A 17,983-nucleotide genomic window follows, 5' to 3' on the forward strand; every position below is an offset into this window, starting at 1 on the left:
CCAGGGGGCTCTGCTGGGCTCCTTGGCACCAGCCAACATCAGGAGTGGGTTCACCACTTATGGGCACAATGAGTTTTTGGGCACTGACACCCAGTTTCAGATAAATCTGGAGTTCTCCAAGACCTTCTGCTGTGAAAGGGAATTACTGCAATTAATTTGCTATTTTCAGGTGGGCTCTATGGCCCCCCAGGTGTGGTTACATGGGTTAAAAGTATCAGATGCTGTTTCAAGTGGCAGCCAGTCTGGGTACTATGTATATTTTGAAAATACATTGTTTTCCTCAGGGCAAACAAGTTTAAAACTGATGGAGTTTAGGTGCTATGTTTGTGTCGCTTGAAGGTGATCTGTCAAGACAGTTTTATTTCTTCCAGACACTTTCCTTTCTTCCAGAGGTCTCTGAATTCAAAACTTCCCCTGTATGTACTGTGGACAGAATCACAACCAAGTATAGGAGCGATTTTTCCATGAATGAACTTACAGTCTGCTAAGGACTTGTTCCTGGTTCCTTTGTTTTGTTCTGGTCAAAACCAAGTTATGACTAGTGTTTTTTCCTGAAAAAACCCAAAGAAACAAACAAAAGCTCCAAACACCAAAAACCAAATAATAACAACCTCCTCAAATAGCAGTGACAGAATGAGTATTTTGTAAAAAGGCTTTCATTCAGAAACTCATAGAAACTTCAATGTACTTTTTCAATACTAGCGCAAGATTTAGAATGACATAGATTAGTGTACTGAAAATGGGCCACAGTACCTAATGAACTAACTCTTGTCTGGTTTCATTGCTTGAGTTCTTCCAAAATTGCTGAAACCCCAAGACCAGTGAGCACAGTGCCTGACTATGGCTGGAGGATCACAGGCTATCCTGAGTTGGAAGGGACACACAGGAATCATCAAGCTCTGCATCCTGGCCCTGTCCAGGACAGCCCTAAAAATTACACCAGTGCCTGAGAGCATTGTCCAAACACCAAAATTATGAGAGTGAGTTGCTGAACTGCTGATAGTTTGCAGGTACAAGCACTCTGGTTTCATACAGATTAATATGATTTTAAAATTATTTTCTGTAGAGCTGATGAGCCCAGACTTCTGGTCTGTGGAGCCAAAGCCGTGCTTGTAATTCACAGCAACTCCCAAAAATCCCTTCTGAGCTCCAAAATCTTACTCCTGCCCCTCTTTCTTTATCTGCAAGGATTTCTACTTTGGCTTTTTCTGCACATACCTGCAAATGCATGCTTAAGGATGTTCAGCAGACTTTTCCAAGTGCACACTGAAAACTCATGGCCTTTTCTTTCTGTCTAAAGAAACTATTTTGTAAATATTCACTCTGATGTCCCTAAAGTTCTCTGAGGAATATTGGTTAATCAGAATGTAATTGCAGTGTGAAAGAGCCCTGCCAGGATAGAGGACAGTGGATCATACATGTTTCACTCACATGGCATGGGATAAACAAGGATGGAACTCGGCTGTCTGAGAACTGGATGAAATGCAAAGAAAGAACTAAAAGCACTGTTCCACTTGTGGGGAAGGAGTGCTCTGAAACACTGATCTCAAATATGAAGTAGATTTGAACCAAAGCCCTCCTCTCTATGTGCTTGTAATAAAACTTCCCAATTTTTTCTATTCCTTTATTACTAGGGCATTTAAAAAGATATCAAAGCACATCACATAGAGGTGGGACTCTGCCTCCTACTTTAAATAGGGAGTATCCTTAGGGAGTTGAATTGGTATAAAATGAGTCTTTTTTGGCGAACTCGCTGGGTCTTCTTTAATGTTTTCATGCTAAAATGTTTAAGAAATAATCTGGAAATTCTTTTAAGTGGGAATTATATGATAGTAGCTGATATAGTTGGCCATGTGGCAGCATGCAGTCTGTGTTATGTGGGGTGGGCTATCAGGGTGGGCACACATCCCCTGGCGGCCTAGGGCAAAGCACCACACCCCATGTGCTCAGTGCCACTGCACTGTCCTTTCTCTGCTCTGCTGTATGGATCTGAAGATAAAAGAACCCTCCTTGCATAAAACTGCTTTTACTGGAAGGGCTAGGGGCTGTTTCCTTTCTTCTGTGTCCTTTTCCTAGCACATCAGCCTTAACAGACATGTTTACAGCTGGGATCAGAGGGCTACACCTGGTTCAGACATTATCTGTTCACAAGAGCATGTTGTTTCATGAGGACTTGCTAGCACAGAGTTCATGCCCTCATCTTGACGAGCTCTTGATGAGGTTCATGCATCCAAAACATATTTGACAAGTCAGTGATATGCAGATTAAGGGCTGGCTCTTGAGAAATGCTGCTGTTTAGAGAAGGCTCTGCCATCTTGTCACCCCAGCCAGTGCCTGCTCTTAAATTAGCACAGCATGGTTGAGTTTCAGAGCGTGTTTCGTTCCTGCTCAGCAGATCAGAGCACCCAAGGGTCCCACTCACTAGAGGGCACCCTCAAAACTATAAATTATTTTTGCTGTTACAAAGATGTTATTGTTCTGCTGACAGGGGTTTACAAAAGGGCTGCTTTTCCCAGGTTTTTTTCATGTTGTGGTTGTTGTTGTTCCTCCTATAATGTGCTTTCATTTCTGTTGCACTGTTTTCTTTCAGTTTGCTTCTTTCCAGGTTATTTTAATCTGTCATGAAAAACAGAATATGAACTCTGACAGTGAGAACTGCTATCACTGACCTAACATAGTGCCAAGGGTTCTGTTTTCTTTCTCTGCAGGCAACAGTGTTTTTGATTTAATGCCAGGTGATTGTCCTAGGAAAAAAAAAACAAAAAACCAAAAATCTTTGTCCAAGTAGTGCTGTCCATTATTGAGTGTGGATTTATGTGGGAGAGGCTCTGAGAGGTACCTCTGTCCTTTCACTATCCCTGCACAGTACAACCATCCTCTCCCACACATGGCTTGGGAAGGGATGGGCAAAACCTTCCTCCCTCCACATTGCAGCTGCATCCAGCCCTGCTGTTATTATTTTGTTGTGGAAGTGAACCCTTGTTTGAGACAGCTTGATGTTGTTCCTGGTTTGCTCTCCTCTCTCCATTCCCCAGAGCAGCCGTTCAGCTGGAATAACTCCGGGTGCATCTGCTCAGCTCAAAGGGGCAGTGTCAGTGCAGGCTGGCCAAGAACCCAGCCCTGCACTCACCATGTCTAACAAACCATGCCCAGCAGCAGCCCACAAAGTGTGTTTATTTTAAATGTGTGTGGCTGTGTTGTCAGCCCTGCACAGAGAAGATCTCTGTGCACAGAACAGAAGCTGCACAGAGTCAAGGCAATTCCCTGAACGTTGCCAGGATAACATGCCACAGCTACAGGGACCATCACAACACTAATGTGGAAATTTCCTGAGCACAGCCTTTGCAGATGAAATCCATTTATGCAGGGAAGTCTTGAAGGCACTCATTCTGTGTGCTCTCTGCTGAGCAGTTTGCATGAGTGGTGTGGTATAAGCTATAAAAGTAATGCTCAATCCTAGGCCTACCATCCAGGGTGCCAATTAATAGAACGAGACTTTTTGTGCTGCTGGCATGTTTCCTCTGCATGGAAATCATCAATGCATTTTGCACAGGGCTCAGACTTTTATCAGTACCAGCTTTAGTATTTTAATTACATAGTGTGGGGAAAATCAATGTCTAATAGGCAAAATGCCTTATCCTATTTGTAATGCCTTAACTAGCTAACTTCTTTTATTTTTTTTCACTTGACTTATTTTTCATGTATATTAGAATCTATTATAACTTGTTCTGTGTATTTATGCTCAGTATCTTCTTATCATGTATTTACATTAATGTTTTTGATTTTTTTTCTGCATGAGGATATCAGAGAAGATATTGCAACACAATCCTATCCTTCTTTTTTTCTTTCCTATCTGAAAGATTTAGAAGATCCCCAGATTTTTGGTGAAGGTGTTCAGTGTTGCCTCTGTTTCTTTCACTGATCCATTATTGATACCTAAACTGTAGGAAGGGTTACTTAAATGTACAAATATATCACCAGTGTAACTGGTTCAAATATCAAACTGTGCTACTGGCATTGAATAACTGATGGAATAATGAAGAAGAGTAGCCTGACATTCCTCCTAGCTCTTCAAAATTCACAGCCCCCACCCAGGAATGGATTGTTTTTCAGGCCAGGTCCAGCACCCAGCACATAAGCTTCCTGCCACTTTATTCCATCTTCAGTTATTCTGGCAAAGAAGAGAGATGTTGCTTATTGGAGGTGTTATCTATTCCAGTACCCAATATACACAAGCAGAGATCACTGAAGGCACATTATTTTTTCTGCAGAACATACAGTACTAAAAATCAGTGCACCAAAAACTCAGGGAATGGGTTTGATGTCTTAGTCCCCTTTTCCAATAATCTCCTTTGGAAGCTATAGATAGAAACTTAATGCTGTTTCAGAATGACAAGGCAAGCCTTTTGTGAACTTACTCAGTAAATGTCTTCAAGCTATATTTTATCTCAGACAGACATGACTGAGGCCTTGTTGGTACAGCTACAAACTGCATTCCTGAATTCTGAAAGAGCCCAGCTTCCAATGAAAGCATGAAACACAGATAAGAGTCATTGCCAAGGTCACCACAAGGGCATAGCCTCAATGGCTGCTAGAAATGAAGCAGCAGAAAATTGGAGTACAAAATCTGAACTGTTTTCAGTGCTATGGGGTGGTAACTGAGCAGCAGATCTGTGCCTGTGGTACTGACATACATGTGACTGTGCACTGGGAGCAAAACAAGTCTTATCTATAGCAAGAAAGAGTCTTGAAACTAGAATATCAAATTGTCTTGGCAATTCTCCCTTTCTTCTTCACCCATTTGTTTAGGATGCAAAACATGCCATTACAAGGGATGCAGTGGACATGTAGCAGGAATCTGTGGTACTACTCATCAACATGAGTAATGGGAAACACCTTCCCTGCCTCTCCTGGCCTGCTCCTGGCCAGTATAGCCCAGCAGACCATCTGCTTTATTCAAGATGCAAATGCACTGCTGGCTCATGCTCATCCTGACATCTCATTTAAACCTCAGGTTGCCCTTGGCAGAGCTGCTCCTTAAGCAGGTGCTTCCCAGCCTGTACTGAGACATGAGGAACCTTGGGGCTCTTCCTGAGCTCCAGGAGCTTTCCATGGTCCAACCCCTAAGTTTACCAATTTTTCAGCCATTCTGGAATTCAGAGCTCAAAGGGCAAGTTTCCATTCATGGTGGAGGGCTGCACTATTTTAAGTATCTCAATGGAAACACAGCTCTAATTACTATAGGTCTGACATAGTGAGTTTCCTCTTCAGAAGCAAAGAACACCATGAAAAACCTCTTTATGATCATGACTGGTGATACACTGTATTTCCACGCTTGTCATTTTGTCAGACTCACCAAAAGCTGACTCCAGCACCATGTGCTTGGGAACTTTTCCATTTACAGGCCAGCCAGGCTGACAAACCTCAGTAGCAAACACCATTTCCTCATATTTCAAGAATTAGGCCAAGTTAGCAGGAAAAGTTTTGTCTTCTGTAGCAAAAAATGTACACTGCCACCTCTGCTGGAAGGGCATGTATAGCTGACTGTCCTTAAGACAGTCTTTTGTATATTCTGCAGCCCTTAAGAAAACTTGTCTCCAGCGACTCAGCCCAGGGTATTTTAAGGATTTCAGCAGCCACCTAAACTGTCTGCAGTGCTCTGCCACTCCTCAGGCACTGTAAAGGTATCACCTGAAACCCAACACTGCTGTCCGGGGCTCTATTTACAGCCCTGCAATGTAAACTCTGGTATCTACACTCAGCTCCTGAAAGGCAGTGCCTGTCACAGGAAGGGTGCATTATCCTGAGACTGTGGAGATATTAAAATACATAAGTGTTTGGGGTTTTTCTCCTGACAAAGACATTTTCTTGCCAAACACATTTATTTAGACAGTGTTCAAATTTGTACTGCTTTCATCTACTGAAAAATGCAGCTGTTGGACAAAATTTTTTACATTAATGGAAAATATAAAGTGTATGTTCTTCTCTCCTGTTTTGTTTTTCTTACCATCTCACAGAGCTGATGGGCAAATATTTAATGAACAGTGTCTGCTCCAGAAGTCTACAGATATATTATCTTAGAACAACTAATTTCCTGTATGTACATAAGAGATTAAATGGCAAAATCTTGCAATCATTCTGTAAAACATGCTCATTATCAAAGCTCATTTGTGTTGGACCAGTGCTTTGGGAACAAAAGGATCCAGTTCCCTACCTCCCTGAAGCAGCCTCTACAATCCCACTTTCCCCATGCCATGGATCCATGCAGCACCGTGTCAGCTGAGCAGGCTCCATGCTTCAGGCATCCCCTTTGTCACTGGCAAGCTGGATCTGATAAAGAGACAAAGCAAGCACCGACACACTCATTAGTGACCGCCAAACCACCGGGCTACAGCCCTGATGGACTGCCACAAACAGGCACTTGTAGAAATGAGATGGCCCGAGCTGGGTTTCATTTCTTGCCTGATGCCCAGTTAAAAGGGTAATGTGAGCTCATCATTTGGCCAACTTTAAACCAGCTCTCTGGTGGACAGGACATGTTACTGTACAGGAGGCAAGGCCACTTCCACAGGGAATAATTAGTGGGCTAGAGCTTGACCCGATGTAAAGTATTATTGTCAGAGCTTAGGGGCAGGAATGTATTTTTTTCCTCCATCCCGAACATCAGACACAGCTCTCCAGCTTGAGGTTTTTTGAATTTTTTTTTTTGGGTGTGTGGTTTTTTGGAGGTTGTTTGGTATTTTGACTTTGGCATTGCCAGCCTGACATGAATTTAGATGACACTGCCTAAGATGCTTCAGCTACCAAAGACCATTCTATGTGAAATTATACATATGTGTGTGAATACATGTATATAACTGATGCAAAGGAAATGAAGAAATACAATTAATTAGCAGATCAAGTCTCTCACAGGTATCAGGCATTGACCTGCTGTCATTTACTGGAAAGGACACTTACCTGCTGTTTCTGACTCCTTCTAAAACAGAAGAGAAAAGGAGTGGTTTCTATGGAGGCTTCTGGAAGCCCTAACACACTTGCCTGAAGCCCAGTCAGTTTTAGAGGTGGTAATTGTTTGTCTGAGCCAGTATTGACCTTTGCTTTCTCTCAGTGTTGCTGATAAAGAGTTTCATGGAGTTCCCATCAGTTGTTCTGAACCAACTTTTATTGCAAGAGTTTCTGCATCACTTAGAAAATGTATTTTTCCGTATGAAACCATTGGTGACTCAGGTGAGCTAACTAAAGATGACTAACCACAAACCCCAGTGGTAAAGGTAGATCCCTGCTCAGTCCGTGAATGGGAAAGGGAGACAAAGTTTGTGGAATTTGTGAAAAAAGGCCAAGCACTGAAAATCTATAGACTGAGAGAAAACATACCTTCATTCACTAATGCTGCTACTTATTTTCTAAAATTCATGAAATATTAAACCAGGTTTTGTATGAAGTTTATTTTGTTAAAGAATAAGAGGAATAGAGACCAAGAACTGTTACTTCAAATCTGTTTTAATACATCTTCAAGGACAAAATAAACAGGTGTGGATCAAAAATCATTTGAAAAAATCTGCATAAGGTGTAAGTATAGATTGCACATTACTATGGAAATGCTTCATTTTCTTTCCTGTTATAAACTGCATTATGCCAGAACTGTAAGACCATATATAGCCGAATACAAAAGCTTCAAAATCCTATCCTGAATGTGTTAGGAAGTGTAAATCTCACTAGGAAGGCCCTATTGTAAGTGTCAGAAAATATCTCAAAAACATTACTGTGCAGGAGTGAATCTGTAACTGCTATTTTAAAAAACTGTAATCTTTACCACAAATTATGGATTTTCAGTAAACATTTTCCCTTATTCTTCCATCCAGATATCAAACAGGATGATGCATCAGCCAGTTTTAGCCATTATTATTGAATTTGGCTGGGGAGAAAGAAGTAGTTAAATTAATCACAGTGATTGTTATTAAATGAAATTCCAAACAATACAAAATAACATACATGGAAAACAGCCAAAATTAAAGGAAATTTATGTTAAAATGTTCCTGTTAAGCACTGTGTCTCTCAGTAGATTAAAGAGCTTTTTCATAAAAGCCTGAACTTATTCACATTTAACTCAATGACAGCACATGTAAAATTTAATAGGAGTAGAACTTTTATATAAAATAGCCATGCTATGAAATGAAATGCATGATATTATTATTATGGTAACAGAGTAAGTCATGGGATAATTGCCTGTTACATCATGCTCACGGCAACATCACTGGGTTTTTTGATGAATCCTTGAAATCAAGGACAAGCCATGTGGATTTAATGGATACTTAATGGAAAAATGGAAAATAAAAAGATTAGATGGAAAGCAATCCTGTGAAAATTATGCTATAAAAGCTATTGTCTCCAATATGCCAAATACTCAGTTTGGAGTTGATAATTTAATCCAGTTATTCAGCACACCAAGTGGCTCGTTAGTCACTGTGGACTTTGCCTATAAATCAACCAAAGTTTAAATATAGTGGCCACCTCCCAGCACAAATGCATGAGGAAGATGGGGCCAAGAAAAGGAACAGCTCTAGATCATTCAGAAGGCAAATGTCACAGGGTCAAGCCGCGTGAAAACAAAACTTAATTACTGTATCTCCATGCATCTGTATGCTTCAAGTACCTCATATGAATGAGGCCCACTTCACAGTGCTTGTGATAATTAGCACTTAGCAAGTACCTTTCAGAAGTGCTTGGCAAACATTAAATAAGGTCAGAAATCTCATTGGTCTTTCATCAGAACAGCTATAACTATGATGGGGAGAGCTTCCTCCTCAGTTCAGATCAAGGACTGCAGGGCTTGACCCAGGGAACTCCAAAAGGCAGTATTGAAGAGGTGAGGATGTATTATTGACTGCAATTTTACAGATTGCAAAACCAGCAGCAGTGAGATTAAACAATTTGTCAAAGATGGACAAAGGAGTTAAAACAGAAGTAAGATTCACAGATTTGGGATCTTTTTTGTCGGGTTTTTTAAGAGACAAAAGGTATTTGCTTGTGCATTAAGCCAGACTCCATAATGAACTGGGGCATGGAGAGACTGCACCAGAACTGGATGGTGTAAGAATTCTGCATTACAAGCAGCAAAACATCCAGAAACAGTTGCATTTAGTCCTTTGCACTGGTACTTTTAAAAGTGTTTTTTGACAGAAATGGCTTTGAACATTATTTGCTATTTGATACTGAGTGAGATGAGACAAAGGGGATGAGTATGGCACATTCTCCTGACAGGTTTTACTTTTTTCCCCATTTTTAATGCCAGGTGTCATTGTTTTGTACTGTTGGAGTTACCATGTCAGAAAAGGGCTGTTTTTACACACTGCATAATGGCACCACTGAGGATGTGATGCCATTTCTACACCCCATGGGAATGATACAAAAATATTGTTTTAGCTCTCTGAGACATATATTAAAAAGGAACATCTACTTGGAGAATTTTGCAGTTAGGGAGTAACTCTGTCTCTAGAATGATCTTGTTCTTCTACAAGAGGTAGGCCTTTTTTGAGAGCTCTTGATGCATAACCACTACAAATTAGAAGATCCACAAAGAAGTCCAACTACATTCTTGAAGGTTCTGGGACCTCTCCACAGCTTATACATGTCCCAACCCTGGCTGCCACGAGTCATCCCCTTCTATAAATAGGCATTACATTTTGCTGAGGAAGGTCAAAATGTGTGAGGGGTGTAAATACTGCAGCAGTCATCATTGAGTCATGCATTGATTTATTCTTGGAAACCTCTGAGCTGTGGAAGCCTTACAGAGCCACAAGTCCCAAGTTCCTCAACAGAGTACCACAGGAGAACTTGGGAAACTTCAATCACAGCAGTAGCAGGAAGAAATGTCCCAGGTTTGTGGAGAAAATGCAGTGTGCTGTTTCAGCTCCATTCTTTTCATGTGTTTTGTACCCTGAGGACTCTCCTTCCACCTTCACTCATTCCTTTTTCTACTACATAAAAGGGAGGCCACACACCTGACTGTCTCCAGCCTGTTAGTACTCAGAATAGTTCAAAGAATTATTAAACAGGTCAGATTTCCCCAGTTTGGCCCCTTTACAGATGTTATCTCAGTTACTTGAATAGGCTTTGTGATAAATACATTTTACATTTTAGCTGCTCTCCATTCATTTTAGTAGGCTATCAAAAAACATTATATAAAAATTACACATAATTGTGTTTGCCTTGCTTTGTGCAGTCAAAAATACTCACCTAACTTTGCTGTGTTTTATAAACTGAAAATATTTATAATTCAACCAATTTCAGTGCATGGTATCTATTGTAGTACTGCCAACCCAGATACACAGATATTTTAACATATGAAGAAAAAATCCAAGCTTCACAATTCTAAAGTTACCCAATAATTACCTCATGAGGCTTGATACTGGTTTCAGCAAGGAGAAATACTATATAGGTGTAAAGTACTTTCAAATAGTAACATGGATCAATTGAAAAAAAATATTTCCATATTTTGTTAGGAGTACTTTTTTGATGATGGACACCAAGGAGATTTTACACTGAATTTACTGAGAACTTAAATAAAATGTTACAATACAGAACATATGTTTTTTTTTTTTTTTCTATTTAATTCCTAGAAGAATTTGTTTGTTTTAAATAGCATTTCCATTTCAAGAGGAAGCAGTAAGGAACCGATGAACGCCAAGTTGTGCTTCTCATCACTGAAGTTCTTCATTTGTTTAAAACAGCTGGATCATTGACTCTCTTGATTTCCCAACTCCAACCCATTTCACTAGGGAGGAAAACACATCTGTTAGAACAATTACTGAGAGTAAACACTGTAATCAATGAGCTGGAGTAATTTTCACCTTTCATCATGTTTCACTACAGACTGACCAATTTTAGGGAGGAAGTTTCATTGTCAAAAATCCCTCTACTCCAGCTGCACTACTGGACTAAAAGTGCAGTATACTGAAGCTTGAAAGCATGAAGTAATAATACCATAAACACAAAGCATCAGCATCGCAGGTGGAAGGCCTAATAGAAGGTCAGGAATGTTTGTTGCAGGTTTAAGTGCAATTGTTTTGAGTGACAGGATGTTCAGCTACATCCCTGCAGAGAGGAAGCCAGAGTTATGCCAGACTCTGAAGTCTGCATGATGTGGAACAGGAGATAGTGATGCCTACATACTGTAATATTTTTAAATGTAAGGCTCTAACTATAAACATTACCCAGTGTGAGCAGCCACCCCAAATTCCACACTGTAGCAGTTCCACTGCAGTTTTATTGCCCATGCTATGGAATTGACTGTGGGTAGGTCTCCTTTAGCCATCAAACCTAGCAAGGCATCCTGACTTTGCACAGCAAACCAGAGGAGTAAAGGTAAGGGGAGCTGTATTTACACATCCCTTGTCTGTCCTTGACCACACACAGGCCAGTCTCTGAGCTTCAGTCTCTGCTATCAGATGTTTTCTGACCCATGACTGATACAAGAATTGCCACGGCTGTAACCAGCCTGTACTCCACTGATGTGACCTTTGAGGTGCTTTATGGAAAACAAAAGCACACATGCCAGCTGACTAAGTTTGTTACTGTGGAAATTCTCTTGCAAATGCCACCATTCTTGCCACACCTAGCTCTTGGCACATCGAGAGCTCTAGCAGTTAGGTTTGAAGAAAACTGGGTGGCTTGACCTTTGCAGATTGATGTTAAGATTCTCATTTTTCCAGAGTGGAAGAACTAGGCTAAGCAATCTTGTACCTGTTATGCAACACAACTCCTTGTATGAGTAAGAATGGAAGAAAACAAACCAAAACAAAGACATCTAAGTTCAAACAGGGATGCAGTGCAGGATGCAGAGAGAAAGGGGGAGATGAGGACATCAGCCTCACTACACACTGAAGCACAGTGCACAGACCCCCAAGTTTTCACTGACAGAAGGTGGCCATTTGCCAAGAACAACACATGTTTATCCTTCCTCTGGTTAAATCCTTGCCAGCAGCAGCTTGGAGCTCTCTGCAGCACTGCAGACCTGCCTGCTGAACACCCCCCTTTGCTGCTTCTTGGCAAGCTGTCACCCCCATCAGCCCAACCACTGGCACTTTCATTCCCTCCTGCCCAAATAAAGTGAATCCAACTACCAATTGAGCACTTTCACAGAGCTGTGTCTGTCTGCTGTGGCACCCTCATATGGACACCTACAAAGGAACATACCTGGCACACCAACATGGTTTTCCACACAGCGGATGTAATTCTGGGCCTTGGGTGGGAGGTCCTCCCATTTTCGTGCTCCAGTTGTGTCAGCTTTCCACCCAGGCATTGTTTCATACTCTACTTCTACCTTCTGTAGTATCTCCTGGTTAGCTGTGGAAGGACAACTTTTGTCACATTTGATTTTAGCTGCTCTGCCTGAAGAGAACAGACCTATGGCTCTTGAACAATAAAGTCCTTTGACAGCAAAAATCTGAGAGATGAGGAAATAGTATTTTTACAGGTTTATTCAATCATTCACTCCTTTATTCTTAATTGAGGTTAAGTATTTTTACAGGTTTATTCAATCATTCACTTCTTTATTCTTAATTGAGGTTAAATTCTGACAAATCTGATTCAAGAGGATCCAGGCATGCAGTTTCCTCTTCCAAAAACTGTAGAATGTACTCTCTGCTGTCAAAATGGAGTCAACAACAACATTACAGTTTTATTTTTGAGGAAATAAGAGTTTTTGAGGTTTACAGTACTTCCACTTTTTGTTTCAGATTTGCATAGAATAAAAGAGTAGACAAGGCATTACTGTGTCAGAAAGTTCCATCTCTACACAACAAGGTTAAATCAGTCTTCTGAAAAACTCTGATGTCTACAAGCTTTTCCCCACTGGAATTCTCATAATGTCCACAGCCAGGAACCACCAAGAGTGGTGGGAAAGCTGGCTGCTGCCAATCCACCCTGTGGCTCTGGAATCCCCTATAGCTCAGCAGAACAAACCCCTTTTCTTGGCAGAGACTGTTATGTATATCTTGAAAACATCATTAATGTAAAAACATTATATATCATTACATCTAAAAAGTGAATCATTATTGAGAGGGCAATATATATTTTTATTAATCACAGTGTTGTTGCTGTTAATAAAGCTTAATAAAGCTATCTAGAAGCAGATTTATTCTGCTGGTTTCCATCTCATTTTTGTACAGCTTTTATTTCAATTTTGCTTCATTAAATGCTATTGCCAGTGATGCACAGTCACTGACTTGAGCCTTTCTGACTTTCAGCCTCCTGATTTTGCCAATAAAAAATCTAATGGCACAACACATTAGGGCCTCTCCCCAACAAAAGATTTTATTTGTTCTGAAGTTCTTGTACATTGTACACAGATGCAAAGTAAATGGAAAATTCCAATGTAATGGTACAGCAATCTTTACACAGATACTGCATTTCCATAAATTGCCATAGATAGTCTTGTGAAAAAGAAATCAAGTCTGATTTTAAAAAGCAAAATTAGCTTAACAGGCAGGAAAGACAAAAAGGAACATAGAGGTTTAACAACTTACCTGGAAAATATGGAATTCTTTTTCCACCCAATTTGTAGGCAACACCAATTTTAATTTCATCAAGGACATCAAGAATATCCAGTTTTGTCAATGCCAAACTGCACAAAAAACATCAGTTAGTTACACACATGATGAATCCCCTTTTTAATACTTTCCTTCTTTTTTTTTTTCCCTTTCAAAAATCCAGCTCAAGCAACCCAGCCAGAAGAAAGACACAAATGTATTAAACTGTTGTTAACTGGATTCACACCTCTGGGATGAACACTCGCCTGAGATACCACAAGACATTTCCAAATGCTTGGCTGCTCACACAGGTTCAGCTCAGTGCATGGAAACACACCCTGACTGTGGAAAGGGGCACCTGCTGGGCCTGGTTTAGATGGGTTTGACACATAACATCACTGACAGGGACTATTTCTGTTATTCCTACTCATTCACAACAACTGTCTGACAGATTGAGTGACTGAGTACACTTTTATAACAGAACAAGCATAGTCTGGTTACTAAAACCACATGTGCAGCTCATTAGGAAGGATCCCATCCTGCCTTTCAGTGACTGGGCTGTGCTGTCAGTTTAATGAACCTTATTAATTTTGTGAATGAACACATCAGGAGACAAAAATGGAACCTCGAGAAGAGGCATTATTCCACTGTATTATTCAGTGAATTGAATAAAACTGCAATTTAAAACTAGTCAAATTCTCCAAAACAAAATTCTAGATGTTGCCTGGCACGAATCTGAGCAGCTAAGGATTTAGACAGGTATGTGCATATTATCCAGGCTATATGTGCTCAATAAGTACATGATGAATGAAAAGATTAAGAGACTTTTTGAGAAAGAAGCACCATAGAGCCAGTTCTTCAACTTTTTTTAATCTTCCCATGTTTTTTAGCTATCACAGTTATCAGAGAAGACATAGTTTTGTTGATAGGAGTGCAAAATATAAATAAAAAAAAAATAAATAAATAAAGCAAAATATAAATCCAACTAAAAAAAGCACCAAAGCTAAAAACCCCTTTTGATAAATTAATGAACAAGACCATTGTTCCTTTGTGACATTAGTAGCATAAATGATATTAAATTATGTTTCAGTCTATAATATATTAAAATGTCCAGGGTCATGCATTTGCATATATTTATAGTTTGTCTGAATGCATCAACCAAGGAAGCACATGGTCTCAAAGAAAATAAAACTTGGCCCATTAAAAGCAGAATTTATAACACAGTATTTCACTACACCTTTGTAAATAAATGAACCTGGAATGAAAGCTGTGCCAGTTGCTGTACCCTTGTATCACTCCATTAATTTCACTTATCAAGGCAGTGGCTCCAAATAATGCAGAATTGGTCCTACAAGTAGGATCCATTAGAGTCAGCCAAACTCAAACCCAACAGGTTTTAGACCATGGCACAAGTCAGTATGAAAGCATTGGATCAAAAACACTGCAGTAAACTGTTAGAAAACCAATATATTGATTCAATCTACACTGTTCATCTGATGAAAGCAAAGTGAAAACATGTACCAAAAAAATCACAGCTATCATGTTGCAAAATCACTTAATTTGAAAAACAAAAAAGTAAAAGGAATTAGATTATTATTAGCCTTAAGACAATTCTCAGTTGCCCATTGTGCATCATTGTATTGCTTAAAACGTGACACTTTACTGGACTTATATTAATGTTACCTACATATTTATTCTGCGAAGCACAAAATTATCCCTTCCAAATGTAGCGCAAAATCTGTGATGCTTACGCAGTGAATCCGTTGATCATATGAGCATATTTCAAAATGACCAGATCTAACCAGCCACAGCGCCTCTTTCTGCCCGTAGTTACCCCCCACTCATGGCCACGGGACTGTAAGAGATCTCCAATTTCCTAAAATAAGACAGAGAGAATGCTGATGGTGTTTCACTGAAAGCCTGGCTGGAAAACAAATACAAACAAATACAGACAAAGAGCAAGAAAAATACAATTTTTCCAATTTGAAAGCTTTTTTTTAGGAAAAAAAAATTACTAGGAGAGGACTAAGGCATTTAACAATCCCCTCATGCACAGGATTTTTGTATTGCTAGCATTTCAATTCACATATTTAATATAACTTTTGTGTTCCAAGGAGAGACTTTTCTTCCTTCATCCAATAGGAAGATTTTCTTAACGATTCAGTCCTTTATAAAATTTCGTTTGCGTTTAATTTCTTCATCTGGTTTTTTGACATCTTTTTGGGGTCAAGACTTGGTAAATGCTTGGGACAAGACCAATGCTTGTACAAGGTCTAGGTCAAAACACCTCCTTGCTTCTACCACAGTGTGAGACTGCCAGTTGTTCCATTCAGACTGGCAGTGGCTATACTATGGAAAAAATAAAAAAGGAAGAAACTTTATGTTCATGATTCATAAACCCAAAGGATACCATCAACTCATCTGAGCCATTAAAGAAAGGATTTCAGTGACTAAATCCTTAAATTAGATTCAGAAGACTGCCCTAGAGATTGCTGCTTGCATAGCTCACAATCAATATCCTGAACTTTCTAGTTTCTTGATAATGCAAATAAAGCAGACAGTTTAAAATAACCAAAATCTCCCCCCTTCTTTTTATTGCCCTGTTTGTGCATGACTGGCTGACACACACACCACATTTATTCTATAAATCACACAGAACACAGGCTGTTAAGCACAGAAGTTGTTGTAATTTAAGCTCTTCTGGGATGCACTGACAGTTCCAGTCCACAACAAACTCTCTCCACTGAAATACACCTAATGATGTTACATAAGATGATGACATCTGTTTTCACACTGATCATTACAGCAGAAGTGTGGTCACTGCAATGCAATATCATCACACTCATGTTTCTCATGACAAACACCATAATGTAATTCTCTTCTCTTGATGGGTGTGATTGCTCAGCATTATTATCACCCTGCTTATTTATCAGTGGAAACCCCTTACCCCATTGTGTCAGGACCCAGGACATTCCTCTGGCTGCCCTGGGTGATTTGAGACCCTGGCAAAGGGCTCAGAGACCTTGGCATGGAGTCAAAAACAGCTGTGCCTTTGATTTTAGTCAATGGAAAAAATTACCAACTTTGTGTGAAGAGTTACAAGCCACAAGAATTTGAGTAGAATGATAGTTAATTTGTCACAGGGTGAAAAAGTAGAATTTTGGGATTTTAGAATGGGGGTTCAAGAAGCAAGATGGAGGAATCTGGGCGTGTCCCATCCTTCTTCTCTTTCTTCTTGTCCTCCATCTTCTGCTGGGATGGTGACACTTTTTGATTGATTTTGAGTAGAGACAGAGTGTATAACATAGGTGATAGATATTGGAAAATGATTGTAAATGAAGTATACGTAGTTTGTAGTATAAAAAGTTAACACCACCCCAAGGGCAGTCACATAGATAAGAAAAAACAAACAACCCTGAAAAGCAGAACTGACGAATCTTGACTTCTTCTTTGGTTGCTGGGCTGGGAAAAAAAAGACTTTCTAATAACTCAGAGGTCATCTCAACCACAGAAACCTTTACCCCATTGCGCAGTTACTTGTTGCCAGCTGTGCAGAGCCCATTTTGTAGCCTACAAAAAAAACCTACATTGATCTGCTCGGTGGGGAAGGCGCCGATGCCCACGCGGGTGGTGTAGGCCTTCACCACGCCGTACACATCGCCCACGTGCTGCGGAGGAACGCCCAGCCCGGTGCACACGCCGCCCACGGTGCAGTTCGAGGAGGTCACAAAGGGATACGTGCCTGCCAGGAAAACACAGCAGCACAGCCCTCTGTCAGCAATGGGGAACAAACAAAGGCTGGTTTTTATCCGTTCAAAGAAGGTTTTCGCTTCTATGTTTGGCTTTAAAGCTAAACTGGAACTGCAGCCAAAGAGGGAGGCAAATTCTTTTTATTATGTGTCATTCATCCTTTACATCTTTCACCGAGGATTGCACACAAGGGAGAAATTCAAGAGCATCTCAATATTACCTCCATTAGGCACGGGATCTATTATATGATGCTTCTGCTGTGTAAAGTTTTTTTTTAATGTTCTGTGTATCACAGAAATTATTTCCATTACGTTCATGGAGAGCCTGGTGTAAAGGTCACAGACTGGCATTCCCAATGCTCTGCACAAGTGGCTCTGAGTATTTCCCACAAATTGTCTAAGTCTTAAGAGTTACTTATGATCTCTACACAGTGACTCTGGACTGGAGAATCTCTTGAGTCCTTAATTTTTTCTTCATTGATTTAATTAGACTATTGGTAAGAAAACAGAGCAGAGACCAACTGTAGTGGCAAGATTCAGAGGTTGCTGCACCAGTTTAATCCTCCTCCCATGGCAGAGGAATTACCTAAACTGCACTGCAATGAGTACCTGGATTGTTTGGCAATGTGCACACACATTTAAAAGCAATCAAGACAAGAATATCTGCAGTGAAATTTCAGCTGCACTGGAATAAACTTCAGTAAA

General features: G+C 40.2%; 1 protein-coding gene across 1 annotated transcript in view; it reads right to left on the bottom strand.

Annotated features, from left to right (window-relative positions):
- Positions 1 to 7,482: 7,482 nt before the first annotated feature.
- Positions 7,483 to 17,983, bottom strand: part of ADSS1 (adenylosuccinate synthase 1) — a 28,343-nt gene continuing 17,842 nt past the window's right edge. The window contains exons 9-13 of the mRNA XM_063159829.1: positions 17,117 to 17,271; positions 15,281 to 15,405; positions 13,527 to 13,624; positions 12,196 to 12,345; positions 7,483 to 10,774 (exon numbers count right to left, since the gene is read on the bottom strand). Coding sequence (XP_063015899.1) covers positions 10,722 to 10,774; positions 12,196 to 12,345; positions 13,527 to 13,624; positions 15,281 to 15,405; positions 17,117 to 17,271 — 581 coding nt within the window. The 3' untranslated portion in view covers positions 7,483 to 10,721. The remainder of the gene's footprint in view (positions 10,775 to 12,195; positions 12,346 to 13,526; positions 13,625 to 15,280; positions 15,406 to 17,116; positions 17,272 to 17,983) is intronic.

Source organism: Melospiza melodia, chromosome 6 (assembly GCF_035770615.1).
Source record: "Melospiza melodia melodia isolate bMelMel2 chromosome 6, bMelMel2.pri, whole genome shotgun sequence".
In the NCBI taxonomy this organism is placed as follows: Eukaryota; Metazoa; Chordata; class Aves; order Passeriformes; family Passerellidae; genus Melospiza; species Melospiza melodia.